The 18,830-nt window shown below is 36.9% G+C and overlaps 2 protein-coding genes and 1 long non-coding RNA gene across 12 annotated transcripts in view; 1 reads left to right on the plus strand and 2 right to left on the minus strand.

The window, feature by feature from the left end:
* Positions 1-18,162, minus strand: part of LOC137718488 (protein SIEVE ELEMENT OCCLUSION A) — a 28,025-nt gene extending 9,863 nt beyond the window's left edge. Inside the window, exons 1-4 of the mRNA XM_088698459.1 lie at positions 17,784-18,162; positions 17,250-17,327; positions 16,571-16,956; positions 15,922-16,019 (exon numbers count right to left, since the gene is read on the minus strand). Of these exons, the coding sequence (XP_088554585.1) occupies positions 15,922-16,019; positions 16,571-16,956; positions 17,250-17,327; positions 17,784-18,092 (871 nt within the window). The 5' untranslated portion in view covers positions 18,093-18,162. The remainder of the gene's footprint in view (positions 1-15,921; positions 16,020-16,570; positions 16,957-17,249; positions 17,328-17,783) is intronic.
* Positions 288-4,052, plus strand: LOC148694575 (UPF0481 protein At3g47200-like). Of its 10 annotated transcripts, none has more exons than XM_088698461.1 (5): positions 368-501; positions 727-871; positions 1,735-1,796; positions 2,231-2,345; positions 2,485-4,052. In XM_088698461.1, exon 5 carries the CDS (start codon positions 2,536-2,538, stop codon positions 3,880-3,882), a length of 1,347 nt encoding a protein of 448 aa, XP_088554587.1. In that variant the 5' UTR covers positions 368-501; positions 727-871; positions 1,735-1,796; positions 2,231-2,345; positions 2,485-2,535; the 3' UTR covers positions 3,883-4,052. The 10 variants fall into 10 exon arrangements, with proteins under 10 accessions (XP_088554586.1, XP_088554590.1, XP_088554587.1 ...); XM_088698462.1 differs by having other exon boundaries at positions 2,234-2,345; XM_088698464.1 differs by lacking the exon at positions 2,231-2,345 and having other exon boundaries at positions 351-501.
* LOC148694576 (uncharacterized) lies at positions 11,905-14,202 on the minus strand. The gene is made up of 2 exons (XR_015965702.1): positions 12,790-14,202; positions 11,905-12,104 (listed from the first exon to the last, which is right to left on the minus strand). It is a non-coding gene; the product is annotated as an uncharacterized LOC148694576 (long non-coding RNA).
* Positions 18,163-18,830: the final 668 nt, after the last annotated feature.

The following is an 18,830-nucleotide window of genomic DNA, read 5'->3' on the forward strand; positions in this document are numbered from 1 at the left end:
AAACTGATGAGTTGTCAAAAAATAGAAGATCTTTTGTGATTTAATAAAAAAAAAAAGTCCAAAAAAAGAAAGCATTTTACTTTTAAGTCCACATGATGTGTTGACCCAAAAAAAAGGCCATGCAGCTTTTGGTTGCAAACTGAATTTTGCGAGAAAATAAAAATAAATAATTTTTTTTTTTTTTTTATATACTAAAGCCCAGTTTTGGGTTACTGTTCATCTATAATGTCTGGACGAAAATGCCCCCAAAATGATGCTCTTAATGTTACTTTTCCCCACTTTTGCACAGAAAAATGGCGATTTTGCCCATTGTCCACACCTGTCGATCATCTTTCCTGCTCGACTTCTCTGCTTTTTGTTTTTCTGATTTCCATCTCTCTTTCTCTCTCTCTCTCTCGCACTCCCTTTTTTCCTTCTCCAGCCTTTGCATATTTCTGGTCTCCGCACAGCAAACAGTTGCAGCAGCTGTGACTTCTATTTCTTTTTTCTCTCTTGAAAATGGTATGAACTCTGATCACTCTGTCTCGATCAAATCTCACAAAGTTTTCAGCTTTTTCCGATTTTAATTTCTGGGTTACTGTTCTTTGATAACTTCCTCATCTGGGCAATCTCCAATTTTCATTTGTATTTTCATCTGGGAGGAGTTCTTGAATGCTAATTAATCAATGTTAGTAGATTGTTACTTATTAACTTGATGTTTAAGCATGGACATTTGTGAATTTCCAGGTTTACAGTTTTGTAGATTTTGTTTTGCTGTCAGTTGTGGTGCTTTGTTGGGGCTTTCCCGGCTAAAAGAGTACTTTGTGTTTTGGTTGCTCAATTAATAAATCTGAGATTTGCTAGCACCTGTGATGCTGCTGTTATATTTTGGGTACGTTTTTTGTCCTCCTGCTTTTTTCCAGTTTGCAGATGAATTGATAATTGTTGGATTAAATGGATTTGTATTTTTTGGGAAGAAATGAGAAGAAGAAGAAGAAATTGAAAGGGTAAAGCTTCATACTTTAGTATGAAGAAGGAGAAAATTACTTGGTAAAGATTTGAGCTTTAGCTACTGCATGCAGATTCAGCTTTCCTTTGCATTTGAATGAATTGGAAACTGAGTGGAAAATGTTGAGAGAGAGAGAGAGAGAGAGTTGTGTTGGGATTTTGGTGGTAAGCTAGCTGCCTTAAGCTCGCACAGGAAAACCCAGCAGCATGTAGATAAGTAGACTGAGTTGGCCTTTTGAATAAGTTTGAAATGAGTTGGAAACTGAGTAGAAAAATGTTAGAGAGAGAAACAGAGAATGTGATTTGATAATTGGTAATATGATCAATCCTTGGGGACATATATATTATATCAAATTAGATTAGAATTTTTTGATTAAATTAGATTAAAATTTGATCATATAAAGTAAAATAATTTATACATATTGGAAATAGGCATTAAAAAGTTTAAGTCTCACATTACATGGATTAGAATGACTCTTCTAGCTGCTTAAATGCTTTTTGCTGAAGAGTGTTTTGTGTTTCTACTGCCGATAACCAAATGTTGTAAGGTATACCTTAATATATATTCTATGCTGGTAAACAAAGAGGTTTTTCGTTAGAAATATTTGTTGCTGTTTTCGAGTTGCTCCATTTCTTTCAAAGTTTATTTCCTTAAAGGAATTAAGGTGTATGAAACAGCAAGTTATTATGGTTCTGATGCTTCTAAAATTTATGATTACAGGCTTCATTTGGCTGTTTGTTTTGCAGGTTTCTTTTTTGCACAGTAAAGGACATATGCAACACCTTCCACGATTTTAGAACACTTGAAGGTGAGACCTAAGAAATAAAATAGCGGTTTGAAAAGTTGTGATGGCATGCTAATTTCCCTTTTTGTGAACTGATTTTAAAGCACATTTACTTATTTATTTTTCCATATTTTGTTTACATTTGATTTATGATAGATTACGCACATACTTAACAAGTTTGCATAAATTTAATGCCTTAAGCTTACACCTTACCAAATACCTATGAAATCTGCAATATTATCTAATTGAATTGGTTAGTTTTGATTTGCATTTTGTTAATTTATATATTTGTAATAGTTGACTGTGTTGAAATTTTAGTGTATCACTTTCTGTCAACACTCTGCTTCTTTTTCATATTATATTTTCTGTGTTTAAATAGCATGAACATACTAAAAACCTGTTAATTACAAACTATCCATTACAAGTTTGTACTGCCTGTTTTCTTCTTTTACGTTCAGTAGTTTTAAGACCCGCAACAACGCGCGGGCACTATTGCTAGTAAAGAAATAAAACCAAGTCATGTTCAACTTCCCGGTTCAAGGTACAACTGCCCTCAAGCTCAAGGCGCAAACTGTATCTCTCTAATCCTTCTTCGCTTTGTATTCAATTTTCAGATACATTAGTTGGAAGTATTTTCAGTTTTATATCATTATGTTCGGAAGAATGTCATGTTAATCTCCTTAATTCTACAGTTAACTTGATTTGTTTACAGCGTTTCAGGACCACGAACAAATTAATTGGATTGGAATCATAAGTAATCGCTATGGACATAGACATTTTACTTGAAGCGTCGAAGAACACCTCGACGCCAAAGCTTCCCAGGTGCATCTTCAGAGTTCCTGAAGTTCTCCGCAGACATAACGTACTGGCATACACACCTGACATTGTCTCAATCGGACCCTATCATCCACGAGGCAATCTACAATTTCAAGCTATGGAAAATCTGAAATACGAGTATTTGCGTGACCTCCTCTTACACATGGATAGGTCACACGACAGGGATATGAAGTTAGAAGCATCGATCAATAAACTCATCGATTACATTTTAGTTCACACGAAAGTACAAGCCATGGCTGAGTTTGAGAGAAAAGCTCGTGATTTTTATGCTCATCCGTTTGATCCTCTGATGAAAATGGAGTTTATCCACATGATGATACTTGATGGTTGCTTCCTAGTACAAATATTTAGGAAGTTTGTGAATAAGGAACAGAGGGACATTAATGACCCATTATTCAACATGGATTGCATGTTCCAGTACATATGCCATGACCTTTTGCTCTTAGAAAATCAGATTCCTTGGCTTGTCCTCAAGTACATATATGAGCTCACCGTGAAGTATTACCAGAACCCTGAGCCCTGCCTCTCGGTACTCATCCTCACCGCGCTCAGCTCACAACCACAACTGTCCCATAACTGCCGGTGGTATCTGGATCATCTAAGAGGAAATAATTACAAAGAGGATGAAAGTGTGCTCCACATTCTCGATCTCATAAGAACTTCCATAGTTTTCTCGTTCACTGAACGCTATCAAGATGAGAAACCTTTCCACGATGCAAAGATACAACTGATAGCTTCAGCAACTGCCCTTTCTGAGGCCGGCATTAGATTCAAAATGAGCTCCGATGAATGTAACAGCATAATGAACATAGAATGCGAGAATGGGGTTATTATGATTCCGCATCTAGATATTGGAGAGTTAACTGAATCGATATTCAGGAACCTGATCGCCTTGGAGCAGTGCTGTTATGGTCGTTCGCATAAAATCACATCGTATGCCGTTCTGATGGATAACCTCCTCGGTTCTAGCAACGATATTAAATTTCTCTGCGACATGGGAATTATAGGTAACTGGCTGAGCGCTGAAAATGGTTCTGAGTTCTTCAGCAAGCTTTACTGCGACACGGTGCTTACTTATTTCTACTATGATGGACTCTGTACTCGAGTGAAGAAACACCAAACTGCATCGAGGAGGTGGCGAGAAATATTCAAGCGTAACTATTGGTCAGATCCATGGAAAGCCACCTCCTGGGCTGTAGCAAGTATCCTTCTGATTCTCACCATAGTGCAGACTGCATACACCATTAGGCAATACTATTCTCCTCCGGCATGAAGTTTTTTATTAGTTAAATCTGTGGCTTGTAAGCATGTAATTCATTTTAATTTTACAAATTTCTTTTCTTTTTTTTTTTTTTGGTATGACAATATATTTTAATTTTTGTTTTCGGGTATAACAATATCAACTCGTATTTTTTTTAGTATAAAAATGTGTTGTAAAGCTAAGATTGTTTTTTAAGAAACAAATAACACAATAATTTGTCATCCACCTTACTACATCTGTCCCTGGAATCTTAAGAAGTATTATAATCTCGTTCCAAAGAGCAATTGGGCAAAACCTATATTGGCTAGAAATTCATAACATGCAAAATTGATTTTCTTTTTCAACATATGCATTTCTATTTCTGTTTTTGCAACTGCAGTCAAATCCAACCATCAGATTTGGCCTAAAAAATAATCAGTTAATTGTACTTTAAGAAAAGAAAAAAAGATTCGCGCTTAAATAAAATAGTTTGAACCGAACCATGCCAATCAATTCATTTGTTATGCCAAATTTTGATACACGAAAAGTTTAGTATGGTAATTGGTATGTGATTTTTGGTACAGTAAACGTATCAAAACCACCAAAACGATCTCTCATTTTATTGATTTTCGGTAAAAATGATTTTCAAATGAAAATTAAGTTTGAACGGTTTTGATTAAAAATGTATACGGTGAAAATATGTTATTCGCAATGATGAGTTTTGTGCATTTCCCTAATAGGGAATGCAAGTATTATTCATAAATAGGTTTTGGTCTTGGTATTAAGTAAATGAAAATGGGTCATTACATAATCAGAGAGTTGATAACTATCGCAGCGAGAAACAATTATATGGCAACCAAAAATTGGAAAATTTTCTCTGAGAGTTGCTGAAATCTAAAGGCCGGCCGTGTTTCGAATTCGATCGTTTTATTTTCTAATTAATAATTTGCCATCCCCTTGACTACATCTGTCCCTAGAATCTTAAGCAGTATTATAACCTCATAATATGCAAAAATGATTTTCTTTTTCAACATATGCATTTCTATTTCTGTTTTTGCAACTACAGTTCAATTTGTAACAACCCGTCCCTAATTTTGCGATTTTATCAATTTTAAAAGAGTGAATTAATTGACGAAAATGCCATAGAGGCAAGATTGTTGACTTTCTTTGACCATCATTTCCTGACGTGTATGAGCTATTATTCTACCATATTCTCGAAGTACTCGACGGTACGAAGGCATAGGCACAAGCAGAATAGAAATCGGAGCTACGATGGAGGTTTTATAGAACTACGAATCTGGAAAATACTTTTGTAAAAATTACTATTTTATATTTTATATATTTCTCATAAATATTATATTATTATATTGTTATTTTACTATTTTTCGGTAGGATATTTTTATTATTTTAATATATTTTTTAGGCCGGGGGACCTATACCACAACCAAACTCTCATCTCCTTTCTTGCCACGTGTCACTCATCCCAAAAAAATATTAGGATCTCTCTCTTCTCCCGACTTCCCTTTCTCCCTTCACTATCTCGGACTCCCTTAGCTCTCTGTCCATCTCTGCAAACACAGACACTGACGACTCTGGCCTTCCCCAACTCCGGTGAGCTGCACTACTCGATGACCCAAGCCGGCACCACCTTCGACGTTTTCTCCCCCAGGTCGAACCAGCACCACTTACTCTTCCGTTCTTGACGAAGGTAAGGTTCAAAAACCCTCAAGAACTTCATAGATCTTGTTTTGGAGTACAATTAGGCCAAATTTGAGAATTTTTAGTGATGTTTGAATGCATAACCAACTCGGGGAAACTAATTCTCAATTTTCTAGCGAGAGCCGCGATTCTTGCAGGCGATTTTCAGGCCTCTCCGGCCACCTATTTTACTTGGGCCAAAACCCAGATTCGGATCTGAACCCGGGATCTGGCCCCGCCCATTTCCAAAAAGAATTCAGAATATTCCTGGAATATCTCGAATATTCCTAATGTTAACTTTTTTGATATTTTCTCGGAAACCCTCCTAGGCTAATTTCGACATCTCGAGTCCATTTTTGACATCCATTTGGTGAAATTTCGAAGTTTTAACATAGTTCACCGGCTCGGCATCTTGGTTGACTTTTTGGTTGACCGTTGACTTTTTACGAAATTTGCCCGGTATCGTTCTTAGCATATTTCGACGCTCTAATTCTAAATCCGGCTCCGTTTTCCCAAATTTAATCATTTCAGTTGAGTTTTACTAATGATACCTAATATTATGCTTCGGTGCGATTACTATCGGAGACTCTAGTTTTTCTTGTCCGAACGGCTGCAACCTCACAAGTATCTATGAGTGAGTTTTTTCCTTTATATATATATATATATATATATATATATATATATTTGTATAGTTTCCGTATATACATCTAATAAAAAAATTTCTATGTGATGGCATAATTAAATTAATGTTTATAAGAAATGTCATAATGATGAGAATTAGGAAATCATTATAATCTTACGGGATGCACAGGTAAGTGTACCATAAAGGGATGCCTTAATTATATTTACGACCAATAATAGTGTTATATTGACTAGAATTATTGAATTACTGTGGCATGATCATATTTTAGGTTATTTGCTCATTGTATATTACAGTAGTGTTAGTACTCGCCCAGGTCAGGGCCAGGCTTTACGTGTATGTTCACACCACACGCTCACTTTGGATCCATTGTAGGTGCCAGTCCTGTCCTAGATTGCTATAGGCAATTCAGACTCGTATGTAATGCGCATAACGCGAGTTTTCATGTGATTGTAGTACTAGAGCGTAAATCATTATTACACCTAGTCTTGTTATTGTCAGAGTATCTTTGCATGAACTCGTGTGTCAGCATATGTTGATGAGCACTCGCTATTATATGTTTTTTTATGTGAGATTATGTGATATCGGTTGTTATGTGTTTATTTACGCAATATTGCAATGTATTGCATTCTTATGATATTGTTGGCTACAGTAAATATTTTCATGCTATATGTAGTATATATATTTGTAAACTATACTTGTTTCACGGCGAGGGGTTATTACGTTTTCAAAAAGGTTTTATGAAGTTTTATTTTAGGCCCACTCACCCTTATTTTTCGCCTCTCCAGATTTTAGTAGCAGAGCTTTTGTGCCGACAAGGATTCTTGGCAAAAGTTGGTATGGAAGAGTACCTTCGATAGTATAATTCTCATTCTACTTTTACTGTACTTTACTTATGCTTTGACATCACGTGTGAAATGGGTTCATTCCCGCTCACATGCGCACTCTTCTATTTAGGCACTTTTAGGTTTAAATTTACTCACATTTTCCACATCACTACACTTTATGGCTTCATCATCCTCTTGATGTCGGCCAGCACAACGCAATTCGAAGTCCAATTGGACATTCCGGGTTGGGATGTGTCAAAATCCAACTATCAGATTTGGCCTAAAAAGTAATCAATTAATTGGACTTTAAGAAAAGAAAAAAAAGATTTGCACTAAAATAAAATAGTTTGAACCATGCCAATCAATTCATTTGGTATGCCAAATTTTAATATACAAAAAGTTTGATATGGCAATTGATATGAGATTTTTGGTACAGTAAACGTATCAAAACCAAAAAAAAGATCTCTCATTTTATTAATTTTTTTGTAAGGATGATTTTCAAATGAAGATTATGTTTGAACGGTTTTGATTAAAGAATGTATATGGTGAACATACCATATTCGCAAGGGTGAGTTTTGTGGATTTCCCTCATAGGGGATGCAAGTATTATTCATAAATAGATTTTGATCTTGGTATTAAATGAAAATGGGTCATTAGATAATCAGAGAGTTGATAACTAACATAGGAGAAACGGATTAGCTAGGACCGATCATCGTCAACTCCTAGATTACAAGCTGAAGTCCACCAGCAATCCGAAGAATCCACCTGAAGACACAAAAAACTCTAAAGTTGAATTGACAATCACATGAATAGTGTTGAAATTCAGCCCTAAAAGTTGTTTATATAGTCTTAGCAAACACTAGCTACAAAAGGAAAATAAAATAGGAACAATTAAAATTATAAAGACTTCCTAAAATATAAAAAATACAGAAGAAATGTTTCTAGCAGAATGGTCCCAAGACCAATAATCCCGAAACTTAGGTGCAAGTTTTTGGTGAACAAGTCTTCTGAGACTAGAAACCTAGAGATTTGTCAAAACTGACTCTTCTTTCTTTTTGGCTTGTCAAGCTACCTGAAAAGTCCAGAATATTAACTTTCGTGATATGACAACAACAAATAATTTTCTAACCCTAAAATTTTCAATTCTCCAATCACTTTTCTTCATTGAATGTCGCTTTCTTGTTTTAATTTTATTACATCTTGTTAGGGCCCAAAAATTTACTAAGAAGCCACTTATATTTGGAAGCACAGTCATTATATATTTGTCACATAGCTTGAATTCATGCGTAGAGTGCAAAACAAGGGGTATGCAAATTCATAATCATGCCACAACAATAGAAATGAAAATTCAAACATTCGGAAAATCACGCTAAGCCCATGCAGCACGCATATTCATTATGCCAAGTCATATCGAAACAAGCTTATAATATTAATATATTAACGTTTTAACCAGATTCAAACCCAATTTGCCTAGATTCATGCATTGACAGAGCCCAACCTTAAGTCCCGCACCTTGTTTTAATGTGCATGAAGAAACTTACCATTTTAAGCTCGTGCAGGAAACCAAGGAAGAAAATGGAGTAGAAGCATAGCTAAAGATGGAGCTTTGTTATGGGATTTGGTGTAGGAAAGGAGAGATTTGGTGCATGAAAGGAGGGATTCTGGGCAGAGCTTTCAACCTAGCCTTCACGAGGCTGCCAACTCGCTCCAATTCTAACCCAAAGAAGTAAGGTGTAGTTGTGACGATGGAAAAGAGAAAGGAAAATGAAGACTTAAAAAACAAGAAGATGAGAGAACAAAAGGATTCTCCATATGAGATTTTGAGGAATTCATGCGCCTATAAAAACAAGTCCACCCCTAATAAATGAGCTGGGCAATATCCCATTTTCCCCCTAGCCCCCCAAAAATCCACTCTACCTTGTCCAATTAGTTGGCCCAAAGTGGATGCCAACTTTGAGCCTAGCACAAAATGGACTTAGCAAGAGACCGGCTTACATGATGCCAGACTAACGTCAGCCATATGCATTTCATTTTTTTTTTCACAGTTGGCGCATGGGCACGCGTTCATCAGAATCTTATCGTTGACCACGTGTCCACTTTTGGTTTGTTGGATTTCAACCTTTTGGAAACCCAAACGGTCCAGATCAATTAACTTAATAAAAAATTATAAAAATTGTTTAAAAATACAAAAAAAATAAAACGAATTTTTATTTTATATATATACACACACAGACACATAACCATCTTCCACAAGAATTGTACTTTCGGATAATGATATGTGGCATGACAAGATTGATAATGACACGTAGTGTGACAAGATTGATTAAAAATCATATCCGAAATTAAAAATAATTTATGAAAAAAATTAATAATATTTTAATACGAATTGAATAGGATATTCAGTTTAGGGGTGGAGATGTACTTGAACAATTACTATTTATTTGGGTGGATTGAATAGACTCTTGCCCAACTTGGTTTTTAAGGGTGGAATTGCTCTAAATTCAAGCCATCATCATGCTTGGAAGGCAGAACGCACCAAGCAAAGCAAGCAATCTATGGGTACTGGAAAACCCTAATTCATGAGCCTTAGCTTTTCCTTCATTCTACGCCTCCCTGGTCCTTCAAAATTACCAACACATTAGAAAACCTAATTAGCCACTCCAAAACTAGCATCCATCAATGATATCTCTCTCACACTAAACTAGAAAGTTACAATTTGTTGTTTAATCATTATACATATTTAGATCACATTCTCTTAGGTATATATTATTTGGACTTATTGCTTAAGCCTATAACATTTGATGATATTACTTTAAACAATAATTTTTGCCCTTACATTAATCCAAATTAGTTTAACATATGAAATGTCCGTAAAATATCATCTCATGGTTAACTTTAGAGCATCTTTCAAACATAAATATAATATTAGAAAACCAAAAAGGAAAAAACAAAAAACGATCACGATGTTGCACTACCGCCATCTATCCTTCACCCTCCACCTCCTTCTTCCCGTGCCCACCTCCCATCTCCTTCTTCCTTGTCCGCGAAAATCCCAATAACCCTACCCCCATCTCCTTGACCGGCCACTCATATTTTTTGTTTCTTAATATAAAATTTTAGAATTAATTCAAACAATATGGAATAATTTTTTTTGTTTTCTTTACATGTGCTGACGTGGCATGCACATAAGCAAAGCATTGGGCCCCCACATGCCACATTAGCATTTTGAACAAAAAGGATTCTTTTTTTGTTTTTTTTTTTTTTTTAGGAATCTTTGATGTGGAAAATTTTATTGATAAATGAAAAAAGAAGTTACACCTATTCAAGAGGACATAAACTCTACCCTTGATAATACCGAAAAAAAAGGAAGAAAAAGAACATGAATAAGAAGGGGGTCATAAACCTAAACTCTCTAGAAATGAACAAAAAAAAAATGAACGAAAAAATGAACTGACTAAACGGCATAGGATAGTGTGAAACGAGCACGGCGAAGCGGACAACACAGGGGACACGGCGGTCAGGCAGTAGAGGCAAGGTAAATATCGAAGAGTTCCAGGGCAAATTCGTCATCTAACTTTGTGGGGTCGGCGAGGCGTTTGGGAAGAAGGGATAGCGCGCGGTTGAGGAAGGGGAGGAATTTCTTGGCGAGCGAGCGGATGAAGTAAGGCGGCGACGAGGGGATGAAGGCTGGTGGAGAGAGAGAGAGTGTTGCGGGTTTCGCGTTTGGGATGAAATGTCTGTCTAGTTTTCAGTCTTGGGCGCCAAGACTGCCCCTCTCGGCTTATTTCAAAATTTTAGCAATTGAGTTCATTTTCATGGTTCCATAATTATTGTTAATCTAACCTACGTATTAAATATTATTAGAATTGTAAATTTTTATTAATTATATACAAAATCAAAAAAATAAAAAAAAGGCCAAATTGGATTAATCATCCTCATGGTTGTAGGATACTTGTGTGATGACTCCTGTGGTAAAAGAATTAGAAATTAAAACTCTGTGGTCAACATTATTAGCAAATTTAATCCAGAAATGAAGTTTCTGTTAAAAATCTGTTAAAAATTGTATTTTCATGTCCACTAATCCAAAAACCATCCTACCATTGCTGATAAACTACATCCCAACATCTTTCACCGATCAACAACGTTAACTCTGGTACCATCCACCGTCGCGGCTTCTATTAATCTTTTCCTCTTCTCTCTCTCCTCTGTCTGCTTGGCCTCTATCATCTTTCTCGTCCTGCTTATGGCAGTCCCCAATACAAATCAGCATTTAATTTTGCAAACAAATTAACCCTTTCGATCTCCTTTCTACTGTTTTTGCAATGAAAGCTTGTTGAGCTTTGTTGTGGTGCTATGCGGAGGATTTGATTTTCCCCAGAATTTGACTGATTAATCTGCAGTATTTCTAATGCTTTTGCCCATTTAGTAGGATAATGCCCAAACTGCTTGCAATCAAAATAATCAAAAATAAAAAACCCAAAAAGCACCAAATGTATAAAAGGTAAGGACTAAGAAAGAACATAAAATCCCACTGCCAAGTCGACGAAGAAGCTTCCATGGAAGAGATTATAAACTCTGCTGGGCTTCCATATTTTCTCTCTCCTCTCCCCAATCTCCCCCTCCCCTGTCAATTTACCGAGTCCTTGTCCCAACTAGTTTACTATTGCACTCATACTATGTTCTTCCTCATTTTCATGGTTCCACAATATTGGGATGGATTCTATGGAACTAGGTTTCTTTCAGGTACATGCATACATATATCTACTTCCTGCTATTGTGCATGACACGCCTCGACCCCGATATTCCCCGAATACCAGGATAGGCACGTGCTGGCCGACACCCGAGGGTGACGAAAGCCATTTATTGAGTATAAATACTAAAAACAAAGGATAAATAAGGTTTATAAATATAAAAGAATAATTAATATGCAAATAAGGACCATGTTCAGAGCACACCACTAATCTAAAACACTAAAAGAAAAATAATATAAAATTGAATGAAACGAAGGAGTGGGTCCTACACCGAGAGGACTTGAAGATGCGGATGCGGAAGTACCTGGACGTCGGGATTGTATGCCTCGATTCTAAGTCCTGAAGGGGGCGCAAAACAAACATGAGTGGACCAGGTTGATATATATATATAATAAAACAGTTATCAACATACTAACCCCCAGGTTTTATGAAAACACATATATATAATGATAAACATAGGTTTTCCGAAACCTAGCATGTCGTGCAATGTCTCAAATCATACTTCGCATAAATAATAAACACTAGTGAATGTCCGATAACTCTTCAGGCCCCATGCCGGCTTCCCGTCTCTGAACCAAGAGTCAAAGGAAAATACACTTCAGGCCCCATGCCGGCTCCCCGTCTCTGAGCAGACAGTCAGAGGAAAACACACTTCAGGCTCTATGCCAACACCAAACCGTCGCCCGGGACGAACCGGATCTATCCCTACGTCCCGTAGTGAAAATGACCACTAGCTAAGTACAAAACCAGTGAACATACATATATTGAAAATCAACTTCATAGTATAAAGTCATGCAGCATCTATGTTATAAAGAGGTGTTCTAAACATGTTCTAAATATCATATCGTCATCCATCAGATATTCTATAAGAACATGGGTTATAGGAAAAATAGTAGTAATTCAAACTAGCCTCAGTAAGCATGTAATCTCGTAAAACGTTTCATAAAACATAATCATCAAATCATGTTTTTCATGTATGCATTTATACTATCAAAACATGCATTTTTAGAAGGGGTCCACTCACAGTACTTCGCCGTCGAAAAGCCACGCCATCTAGCAAAGAAGGAAACGCCACAGATAACGCCCCTAAGCACATAAATGGTACATTTAGTCAAACTCTACTCAAACGACTGAGTTTGGGAAAACGGACATCGGAAACGGGTTCAGAACGTCGAAATTAGCCTAGGAGGGGTCCCGCACGAAAACCCAAAAAGTCAACGGTCAAAGTCAACGCTGACCGTTGACCGGGTCCGGGTCAACAGGTCAAACGGGTCTGGGCTTGGATCCGGATTGGGTTAAAGGGTTTGGACTTGGGTTGGATCCGGGTTTGGGCCTAAAGGGGTTTGGGTTTAATGGGTTTAGGGTTAACGGGCCAAAGGCCCTAAAGGGAACGGCCCAAAAGCCTTTAAATTAACGAAACAAAATAAAAATAAATAAAAGGGTTGGGTTGGGCTGCCCAGGGTTTTGGGCTTGGCAGGAAAGGCCCAAAGGCCTTGGGTTTTGGTGGTTCGCCGGATTCCGAGGAAGGAGAAGGCCGGTTTTCGGCCGGAGAATTCCCAAGCTCCGTTGGAGCTCAAAACTCAACCAAAACATGTCATTCAATATACCAAATTGAAGCCCCGAAGGTAAGGAATCGAAATATACCCTTGGTTCCCATCATCATGGCCGGAGTTGGCCGGACAACAGCCTGGAAGCCACGGGTGTCCGCCGGAAACTGGGTAAGATTCAAATGAGTATAACTTCTTCAATACTTAATGAAATTGGGTGAAACAAAAAGGAAAGTTGTAGTACTCAGCGAGACGAAGAGATTGATACTAGCACGCCGGGCAACTAGCCGTGGTTTGGCTGGAAATTGCCTCAAAAGGGGCCGTGCTCGCCGGAAAACTGGGAAATGTCTCCGGGGTGGTTTCTTCGTGATTTGACGTCCAAAACACAACCACGGGGTTAGAAAAGAGCTATAGGTGTGGGCATAGGTGTGTGTGTGTGTGTGTGTTCTGCTCAGAGGGAGGGAGAGGAAGACAAAGAGAAAGAAAGAGAGAAGAGAGATATTTCAGAAAAAAAAAGAAAAGGGAAAGGGAAAGGAACCGGGAACAAAACAGGGGGTGGGCCCCTTGGGCTCACCAATTAAGGCTAAAAAACAATTTAAAAAAAGAAAGAATTCTCCAAACTTAGTAAAAATACAAAAATACCCATTTTCTTCTGTAAATTCCGAGACGGGTTGTTACAGTGCATCTCCATATCATGGTGACCACTGTTTCTAAAAAGAGTGTCATTATCTAGAAATGGTGACTATTATTTATAGAAATATTATTACTTTGTTTTAAATGATGCAAGGTTGTATTATTTAACTCATAAGATATGACATAAACTCAAAAAATTTGCCAAAACTAAATTGTTGTTTCCAAATTAAAATCAACACTCATTAAAGCTCCCTAATTATTTTCCATATTTCTAAGTTTTATCATTCCTTCATTCTCCCAAGTATGTTAGCATATGTTAATAAATGCATTCCTCATTCCCACCTTTATCCTCGTTAATGCGTACTACATAGATCTCACACGTCCCGTATATACCATGCTTATACTACTCATCCCTTTGTATTTGGTTATGTGAATTAAAATCCCATGGATTCTACGTAGGGGGTTGAATTCTACGTTTCCATTCATCACGACGCAAGCCCATATAAACCACATGACTCATATATATCGATCCCTCTCACAGTTTACACTGCATGATATATATCAATCAATTATTACAATAATATCAACAAGAAGTTCATGTGATCTCATGCATATTATCCAAGTAATTAAAGCGATTGAATGAAAGCTAAACATTCGTTTCAAATTAGTGATTCCGATTATCCAAACAAATATCAAGATGTAAGCCCACAAATATTAATAAGCACAAGTTACATCATGCGGGTGGACAGTGATCTAGATAGTAGATACAATAAAACTGCTCCTTATTTTAGGAATAATCGGCGGCTGCAGAGTTTACCAGCATGCAATGTAGGCACCGTAGTAATGATATTATATAACTCATTTAAAGAAAGGAAAGGCGTCCATTCCACGTTTCTTAAAGATAGAAAAGGCGTCCATTCCACTTTTCTTAAAGAAAGGAAAGGCGTCCATTCCATGTTTCTTAATCAAGGGGAAAGCATTTTCATTTTTCACCATACCTCCACTGGTCATCACCACCACCGCAGGCTTACCCTTGTAATTCCACTTCTCTTTCATGTATTTGATGCCTGGTTTGGTTGGAAAACACTTCAATGTGTACCACGGCATCTTCAACCTCGACATCTCAAGTTGTTTTTCATTGTCTTGGTTCCACTGCTCCACAACGGGAACCCAGACAATCCGATACGATGGGTATCTTCTTATTCCCTCATAAACTGGTTTCAGATATGAAATGTAACAATCTTCAATGCCTACATCGGAGAGTAACAAAAACATATCCTTCCACTTCAGCTCATTGTCGATATTAACCTGTTTGAAAGAAAATTCCAGCACAGTTTATGAATAAATTGTGACGAGATTCTTTAACTTTTAACGCCAAATCCGACCTGCTGGATAATTTGATAATTTTTAATGCCAAATCGTAGCTAGACTATTAATATAGACTGAGAGCAAACCTGCTTGTTAGAACCATCAAGAAGGACAGGCGTCCCGTCAGTATATGTGAATTGCTTAGGATGACTTAAATTCATCAACACCACCACAGCTTCAGCACGCGCTCGAATTAACCCACGTTTTGGCAATCGCAATATCTTTTGTCCCTCGGGATTCAGGGCTGGTTTGGTATTGCTGTGCTTTGAAAAAAAAGCTGATTCTGCTGTGCTGTGAGAATAAGCGGCTGTGAAATAAAGCAACAGAGTGTTTGGTAAACTTTTTTGTAAAAGTGCTCTTGAAAAAAAAAACAGTATTATAGTGTTTGGTAAACTTTTATGTAAAACAGATGTGAAAAAAAGCCGATTTTTCAAAGCTGGGTTTTGCAGCTTCTTGTTTTTGGCTTTTTTTCACCCAAAACTGTGAAAAAAAGCTGAAGCTGAATGTTTACCAAACACAAAAACAGCTCCCAGCTTTTTTTGATACCAGAGTTTTTCAGAATCACCTCACTACCAAACCAGGTCTCATATCATGCATCCACAACCGACCTTTTTCTTGTTGGCAGATTGTAAGCTGTCCCTCAAGCTTGTTGAGGATGAAGCCCATTTTTTGAGAAAAATGGGATAGATCATATGACTTAATGTCCCTGAAATAATTTAAGAGCAAATCAAATGATAGTCAGATATAAATAGCAAATTTAGAATATACCAAACATTAAAGACGTTTGAACTGCAAGAAATCTGCCAGTTTTAAATTTGGATTATAGCAAATTTGACTTGATGTCCCCGAAAGTTTGGATTGCAAGAAATCTGCCAGTTTTAAATTTAAAGTCCAACTGCTATTGCATGCACCATATTAGTTTCCTAATTGAAGGGCTTAAATTGCTTTTAGCTAGTTGTCTTTGTTTTGTAGTGAAGTAGAAGAAGATTGTACAAACATCCAATGTTTGAATCAATGAAAATATCTTGCAGAGCTGCTACAATTAGCTCCCGCAATTCTCTCTGAAATTCTCTGTGTTGTTCTTCATTCCTTGTTCTTAGAAATTACATCACAAAAACACTGTCAAATATAGATTTTAACAAAAGAACCCTTTCAGTTATTATATATGTACACGCGCGCGTATACGTAGTTGGCAAGAAGAATTGTTTTTGTTTTCTTTTATCAAATCTTAATAGAAAAATTAGTACTAGAACTTACTCATCACTGGTAAGAAGAGAGAGCTCAGTTGCGCAAGCTACAAGAGTTATGATTGACCAGTAGGCATAAAATGGGGTATCCATAATTACCCTCGCCAATTTTGGTTCACTGTCTCGATCACCAGAAATTAGTCTCTCCAACTCAAGGATGTGCTCAATCACTTGTAATGCTTGGTTGACCAGATTGTTAAGCTCAACTACTGCATCTTGGCGTTTCAGCGATGTCGATTTCTTGGAAAGTTGGCTGGAACATTCTTCATATTCCAAAGCAAAAACGGCCAGGGCCAAGACTACATGTACTTCACATGGATAACTTGATAGTTTTGTAAGTATTTCTTCCGTACGTGATTCAAATGCATTTTCGTCACCTGGACTCTTACACGACATCTGAAATTGCATCATAGTGTTGTTAACAACATAAAACGGGACAATAGGATTTTCATCTTTGGATAAAACACTTTTCCATTGGAAGGTGCATCAATGAAGCTACGATTAAAAGTGCTAAAAAAATAAACTAAAAAAAATCTAATTAATTTAACATCACACTTCAAAGATATTTGATAATGACAATATAATGTCTTAAACAAAAATTAAACAACATTTTCATTTTCACCAGTAATTACCAAAAGGATTACCAAATTAAGAACAAAAAGAAAATAGTATTCAGTTAATATGGTGACCTTGCAGCCAAAGGAGTTAATAAGAGTGCAGAAGCTGGAGCTGGCTTTGGGTGTTTCAACATCATTAAATCCGCTGCCCTGCGACAAGACATGCAAAAGTGGTAATCATCTTTGGGCGTTTCAACTAATATCTAATTAATACTTAAAAACTCAGACATTACTGGTGCACTTCTTTAAACATTTAATCTGATTTTTTTTTTAATTTTTTTTCACAAATCAAGCAATCCTGGATTGATGTAACATTTTGGCTATTTTTGGGGTACCGCTGATCAATAAATCGAGTCAAGTTTTCAAGTTTGCAATTAGAAGTTTGTCGATGGTATAATTCTCGTAACATAACAGTTAGAACGGGAAGAAACAAAAAACAGTCGTAAGGAATATAAAAAGAAGGAAAAAAAAAAGAGTTGTCGAGTACCCACCTCCACATTATCAATATTATTAAAAAAAAAAAAAAAAAAAAAGAAGAAGAAGAAGAGCTAAATGAGCACTATTTTCTTACTGCTTAAAGTTCTTAAGGAGCAGCAGTATAAATACCTGCTCAATAATATTGTGTATGATCTTGGGCGAATCCTTAATGATTTTCTGACTAGTCGAGAAAATAGCATGAACATCAAAGCTGGCATGGCCCTCATCAGGAACACGGTAATTAACTGCAAAAATGAGCTTCATGATTTCGTTTTGAGACCTGTCGAAAAGGCTGATCCGTTCACTACCTTCACCTTCACCCTCACCCTCACCCTGATCACTAACCCCCATCTCCATGCGTTGCTCTTGCTCATCATCGGTTAGTAGTTGGACAGACAACTCCTCGGTCATGACCTCATTTTCTGGTAGGCTTTCCATGACCAACGAAGATGGACTTTTTTTTTTTTATTCGGTCGAATGATCGAACCTTTTCAGATTAGTCTACGGTTTCTTTAATAAATAGGAAGGCTAAGAGAAAAACATAGACAATATTTCAAGAAACTCACGAGGGTCCAAATCAGGGTCTCCATCCCGCCTTATTAGAACGGTCAGACTCCAGTCGTCGGTTTACTGTAAGACTTTTCAAACGGATATTTAGGAAGACGCGGACTCCGCGAACGTCCCGCGCCCCCTTGTACTAATAAAGGAAAGGAAGCATCAACCACATTCCTTTTTTTTAATATTTCAAGAAATGAAAAATACAAAAATGCCCGAAGTCCAGCCCGAGAAACATTTTTTTGTTTTTAATGCTAGCCATACCCCTAACAATTATATTTATTAACACAGCCTAGCCCACACAACTTCAAAGAAATTAATATGTGTCATCAGCTCAACCCACTGATAGGATTTTTACCACACACGCAAAGAGTGTTAAAAACAGTTAGAATACTTGCAAGAGAAATAAGGTAATTGTAGTATAGTCGGCTATAGCAAGACCATTCAATCGAAGTCCAAAACAGCTCCTTCCTAATCAATCTAACCTTCTTTGGTCAATTTTGGCAACTGGACATGAAGTCAATTTTGGCAACTGGACATGAAGTTATGAACTCGTGCCAGCATTATGGACTTTGCAAGTATCACAAGTTAAAAAAAAAAAAAAAAAACCCTAACATTATT

Source organism: Pyrus communis, chromosome 8, assembly GCF_041283825.1.
Source record: "Pyrus communis isolate YQ-2024b chromosome 8, ASM4128382v1, whole genome shotgun sequence".
NCBI classification, from domain to species: domain Eukaryota; kingdom Viridiplantae; phylum Streptophyta; class Magnoliopsida; order Rosales; family Rosaceae; genus Pyrus; species Pyrus communis.